Source organism: Acanthisitta chloris, unplaced genomic scaffold, assembly GCF_000695815.1.
Source record: "Acanthisitta chloris isolate BGI_N310 unplaced genomic scaffold, ASM69581v1 scaffold8386, whole genome shotgun sequence".
Lineage (NCBI taxonomy): Eukaryota > Metazoa > Chordata > Aves > Passeriformes > Acanthisittidae > Acanthisitta > Acanthisitta chloris.
In genome coordinates, this window is record NW_008678673.1 from 17264 (window position 1) to 22919 (window position 5656).

At 39.3% G+C, this 5656-nt stretch overlaps 1 protein-coding gene across 1 annotated transcript in view; it reads left to right on the top strand.

Annotated features, from left to right (window-relative positions):
- Positions 1–5656, top strand: part of ACO1 (aconitase 1, soluble) — a 23719-nt gene that overhangs the window by 6082 nt on the left and 11981 nt on the right. The window contains exons 6-9 of the mRNA XM_009076985.1: positions 2421–2560; positions 3461–3632; positions 4101–4201; positions 5168–5284. Coding sequence (XP_009075233.1) covers positions 2421–2560; positions 3461–3632; positions 4101–4201; positions 5168–5284 — 530 coding nt within the window. The remainder of the gene's footprint in view (positions 1–2420; positions 2561–3460; positions 3633–4100; positions 4202–5167; positions 5285–5656) is intronic.

A 5656-nucleotide genomic window follows, 5' to 3' on the forward strand; every position in this document is an offset into this window, starting at 1 on the left:
CAAAGATAGTCACTACCTCTCATCAGCACACCGAAGTCTAGCAAGTCCTTGGGCAGCAGCTACTCTGGAAAAATTCTCCCCACCCCCAGCCTCACAGTTTTGATGCTGAGCATGGTGTTTTATGGCATAGAATATCTTGTTCAATTCGCATCAGCTGTCTTGGCTGTGCCCCTCACAATGTCTTGCCCACTCCAGCTTACTTGCTGAGGGACAGAATGGGAAACAAAATCTATTGAGACCGTGTAAGCACTGCTTAGCAATAGCTAAAACACTGGCATGTTATCAACACTGGTTTGGTCACAAATCTAAAACTTGGCACTATATGGGCTGCTATGAAGAAAAGTAACCTCCATGCCACCCAGACACAGTACACAGACTAACCAAGTAACCTGATAAGGTCTCTTACAGTTATTTGAGACTTTGTAACTAAACTCCCTGTTATGATAACAGCTTCAGATGATTTCTGCTATGTGTTGTTTGTTTTATGTTTGATTATTTCATATATTTATTCTGCATTTAAATCACAAGGAAGTAAATAAGGAAAACATTAAATAAAGAAAGGGAATTGAAGCATCATTGTCCATCCTATTGTTGCTTAGTCACTTGGCTATTTTCAAAGTGTTGACTTGTCCAATAAGTATTGCAAATCCTAATCTGTTAAACTAAAGGTGCCAAAAATTGCATCTGAGTGAGTTAAATAGGACTGGAGAGGCCATTATGAAAAACTGCACTGTGAAATATTTTCTTGTACCAGTACTCTGCAGAATACTTGTTACAGGAATAAATATAAAGTTTATTGTTTTTTAACTTGTAGTGGTGAAGTGCAGTGTTTGAATTATTGAATACATGAGTAGCTGTGGAATAAAAGTATTTGCAGTCTTCCTACATCATAGCAAAAACTTCAGCTGAGTTTTTATTTTACTGTGTTATGGTGATAGGAACCCTATTGAAATAGCTACTGCACAAATACAGGACACATCGTGTTTTTAAAGAGCATTTGCCAGTTCTTCACAGATGTACTTGTGAAATTCTGAGTACTACATGTGATAAGACTGTGTTTTTAATATCCTACCTGTACTATTGTAGCAATATTGGTTGATTGAGACTTTCTATCAAGGGTGAAAGAGTTCCTGCTGGGTTAGAATACAAATGTAAACAAGTTCAATTTATCTTCAGGATTAGACATGCCTCTTATTCTATATTTGGTTGCACCATACACATGGAGCCATCATTTAGATGATGTCGCAACACCAGTAGCTGCTCAGAAGAGTGTGACTCTTAACCTCATTTTTCTCCAGAATTTGAGAAGTGTGGCTGGGCATAGTCTATTCTGTATGTGCTCAAAGTGCATACTCTTGGATCCAACATTGCTTGCTAGTGTCTGTTAATGCTGAACTTGCTTCATTCCTGTCTGTGGCAGTCTGTCAGTTATGTTGACTAGCCTGACTGTTTAAAAATGAGACAAAACTTAGTGAAAGGAGCCACATGATTGGATCTGTCACGAATTATCTTTTAAATAAACACAGCTATATCATTTTGCATAAAAGAAATTGGAAATTATTTTTCAGAACCATTCTTAGATTAAGTGGGAAAATAGATTGGAATAGTGGTTTGGCATACTTAAGCAGCTATTACAGGCAGTTTGTTCTAGCTCAGTATTAATTAAGCTAAACAAAAAGTAGAAGAAGGTTTCAGAGTAGAAGATAAGCATAACCAGTAGGCAGAAAGTTCTAAAACTGCTGCCTAATACCAAATTGCTAGTAAACATTGTATTGGTTTTAGCTTGTGTATGATTATGACAGCTTGATACTTTGCCTTATTGAATTAGCGAAATTAAGTAGTAACTTGAATTGCATTCTGTAATAGTGAAGATGTGCTTATGAAAAGGTTCTCACCTGCATAACCCCATACCCTGTTGAAACTTGATAGACCTAAGGGGAAGTATTTTTGCCTTAACAAGTAGCTTTTCTTTTAGTATTCTTTAGTAATCTTTCCTTCCTTGAAACTATCTTGAGTTTTCCTTGGTGACCAACAGTCATGGTCTGCATACATTTCACTCACAGCACACCATGCCCAATGCCACATCAGTGATTCTTTGTTTATGATAAGTAAAACTTTAGCATCTGTTACTGTAAGAGCCAAGCATCCACAGTGTTAGGTACTTAAATTTACCTAATATCCTGTCTAACAGCTTAGGAACAGGGATGACGGTATGAAATGGAAAGAGATTTAACAGCCCAGCCTTGCAGAAACTGAAGCAAGATGAGGAGTACCTCTTAGCAGAAGACTAAGGCTGTCTGCTTTCTCTCCTCTTTCACACCTTAAATAGAGTACACATCAGGCAATTGACTTTGTGTGTTGTTCTTTGGTATGTTACTATCTTTCTGAATAGTTGCACTATATACTCCTGTTGCATACAGGTGTTGGTGGCATTGAAGCAGAAGCAGTGATGTTGGGCCAGCCGATCAGTATGGTGCTTCCTGAGGTGGTTGGCTATAAGCTGTTAGGGAACCCTCAGCCACTGGTAACATCCACTGACATTGTGCTCACCATTACCAAGGTAAAGAACTTGGTTTGATGTTTTTCCTTTACTGCTGTGAGCTATACATGTGCTGTAGGACAGAGCCATGGTACTTCATTCTTAAGAACCCTGCATGTGCTTCCACATAGCCATTTTTGACTTTTATATAAGATTTATCACTCTGTATGGGTTGGAATCAGCTGCCCAAGGACAATTTGCTAGGCAAATCTGTTTCCCAGAAGCCAAATAAAATATATGTTGGAATATATTGGAATTCACTAATATTTTGGAACAACAGTGCTTGTAAAAGGATCTTGTTTGTCTGATGCATCAAAACAAACACAACAACTTGTTTTTGTCATCCCCAATTAAAATAAGGCAATGTAAAACTTGAAAACCAGGTAGTAAGTACTGCAATCTGATTTCTTGGATGTGCAGGTATTTGACTCACATGCCATATGTTTATAATATGTTAATTCACTCTGTGGATTGTCGCTGAATTAAGAACTTTACTGGGTCAGCAATAATGTTGCTGAGGCCAGAAGTCTGGCACGCAAGTTCATCATGGGATGTTGCCTCTAGAGACACCTCCAAATGTGGAAACCTAATGGTGTTTTTATTCTTTCATTCAGATGTTGGGGGTGTGTGTTCAGTTTGATTTATGTACTCCTGCAGTTGGTTCTCCCTGTTTTCCCATCTTCCTGGATTTGCTGACTGAAGACCCCACACGCAGCTTTTCAAATCTTAGGACATCATGTTGAGAAAAATACAGTTGCTGTAAGATAGAGTGTAGTTTAAATGAGAGGAGGAACAAGTTTTAGAAGGAATATGTTCCTGTGCTGCACCTTATTATTGAAATTTTACATCTGTGTCCTCATCTTTGTGATTTAGTGTACCAAAAAATTCCTAGTTTCAAATGGCTCTGTATTTTTATAACAGCATCTTCGCCAAGTTGGAGTTGTGGGTAAATTTGTGGAGTTTTTTGGTCCTGGTGTAGCCCAGCTGTCAATTGCTGCCCGAGCCACCATTGCCAATATGTGTCCAGAGTACGGAGCAACAGCTGCCTATTTCCCTGTGGATGATATTAGCATTGGGTACCTGATGCAAACTGGTGAGTGTAAGAATAAACCACAAGTTAAAGATGTAATTAAAAGCAGGATTTCATGTCTATATGGTGTGACCAGCAGTGGGATTGAATCAGGTGGAGCCTTCTGAGCTTCAGTGCATTTTTTAACCCATACCTGCTTGTTCAGGCTGTTTCTTGCTCTTAGGCTGCATATTTAGGAAGAGCTGAGTGTTAGACTGTTTGGCAACTAAATGCCTGCTTAGTCCTGCCTGAACCCAGTTTGTTCAGATGACAGAAGTAGGAACCTAAGTTTTTGTTCTGCAAAATCCACTAAGTCTGTTCAATTGCTTTGTTTTTAGTGAGCCTCTAATGTTTGTCTTGAAAGGGTCTTGTAGTGCTATGTACAGTGTGAACAGTTAAACAGCCTGTTATGCATGTTTGCTTGTTCTGTCAGATGGTTGTTCCTCTGTTTCATTTCCATGTTGTTTTTGCAATATCTGGCTCTCATCTTAGGCCGTGACAAAGAGAAGGTTATGTGCACTAAAAGGTATCTTGAAGCAGTGGGAATGCTAAGAGATTTCAAGAACTCCTCTCAGGATCCAGACTTCACACAGGTTAGAAACTACTCTGCCTTCTGGATCCTTGCTTTATGCCCTGTCCTGTTTTATTGTGACAGTTGCCTGTTTTTCACAGAAACTAAGGCCTAGTGACTCCTTATCCTTTGGTTCGGGCAACACAGCTGTCTTATCTTAAGGCCCAGTGGAATGAGTCAGCTGGCTCCTCAGGTGTGAAAACTTGGGCATAGGTATAGATATGCTCTTAATTGACCTCTAGCTGGTGCAGATTCTGCAATTTGTTCTGTGTGGTTTTGTCCAGACTCAAACATAGCTATGAAGATAATGTGGATGTTGTCTCTGTAAGTCTTGTTGCAGTTTTAGTGTTCATCAAGTTCCTTCACTGTATGATCAGGACACTTAAAAGCACTGTGTGGTAACAGCTACCACACAAGTCATTCTCTATGCAAGAAGACCAAGATCTTACTCTGTGTCCAGGAAATTCAAGAGTATTCCTGGTTTTCACTACAGTACAATTTTATCTTGTAACATGTGTTCAGGTTTGCATGATTATTCAAAAACCTTAGTACATACGGAAAGATGCAGCACACTATAAAAACAAATTTGAAATATGTGTGAGGAACAGATGAATAGTCTGCTTTAGTTTGTGTTAGTACCCAGATTTCTTCACATCTTTTTTTTTCTGAAGAGGACCTTGCTGCTAGCATGTGAAAAGACATAATTAAAAAAATCATATATATTGTTAGATGCTTTAGTCACATTGGAGTTTTCAGTAACTGTGGTACTTTTGATAGCCATATGTGTGAGCTGGCAGTGTCTAAAAGTAGAACTGTTCCTTTTCTTCTGAATTTTCCCTTCTCGTGTGTCTGATAATTTCTGCAAATAAACTTAAAGGTGTGCAGACTTAGCATCCGTTCAACAGCAGAGGTAAGCATACCTGTGGTTTAACTGCCTTCAACCTGTCATGCAATGCTGAACTACTCTCTCTTCATCTTACTTGAGTAGGTTGTTGAGTTGGATCTCCATACTGTTGTGCCTTGCTGCAGTGGACCAAAAAGACCTCAGGACAAAGTTGCTGTGTCAGATATGAAGAAGGACTTTGAGACTTGTCTGGGAGCCAAGGTACGGACTGGGAACATTTGGGCATACAGACTATTGCAGGCTTCTAAAAACTGTCTGGTGTTCAGGAACTACATTCTGGGGCTAACTTGTGTGTTGTTGCTTTGACTATTGAAAAGTAAGTGAGTATGTTTGAATGCAATTTCAAAGATGACAGCAGCAATGGGTGGTTTAAAATTGGGGTGTTGCTTCTCTTCCTTGAGCGTGTTGATGTCCTATTGAAGTAGTAGCTCCTTCTGATTTTATATCAGTGTTAGGCTTAACATGGTTTCGACACTAGAGATTTCTCAACTAGCCATGGTGTGGGAGTGTTAATAGAGGGGACAAAATGTCAGCTACACTAGGGATTTCTGAACTAGCCATGGGGGGGGGGGG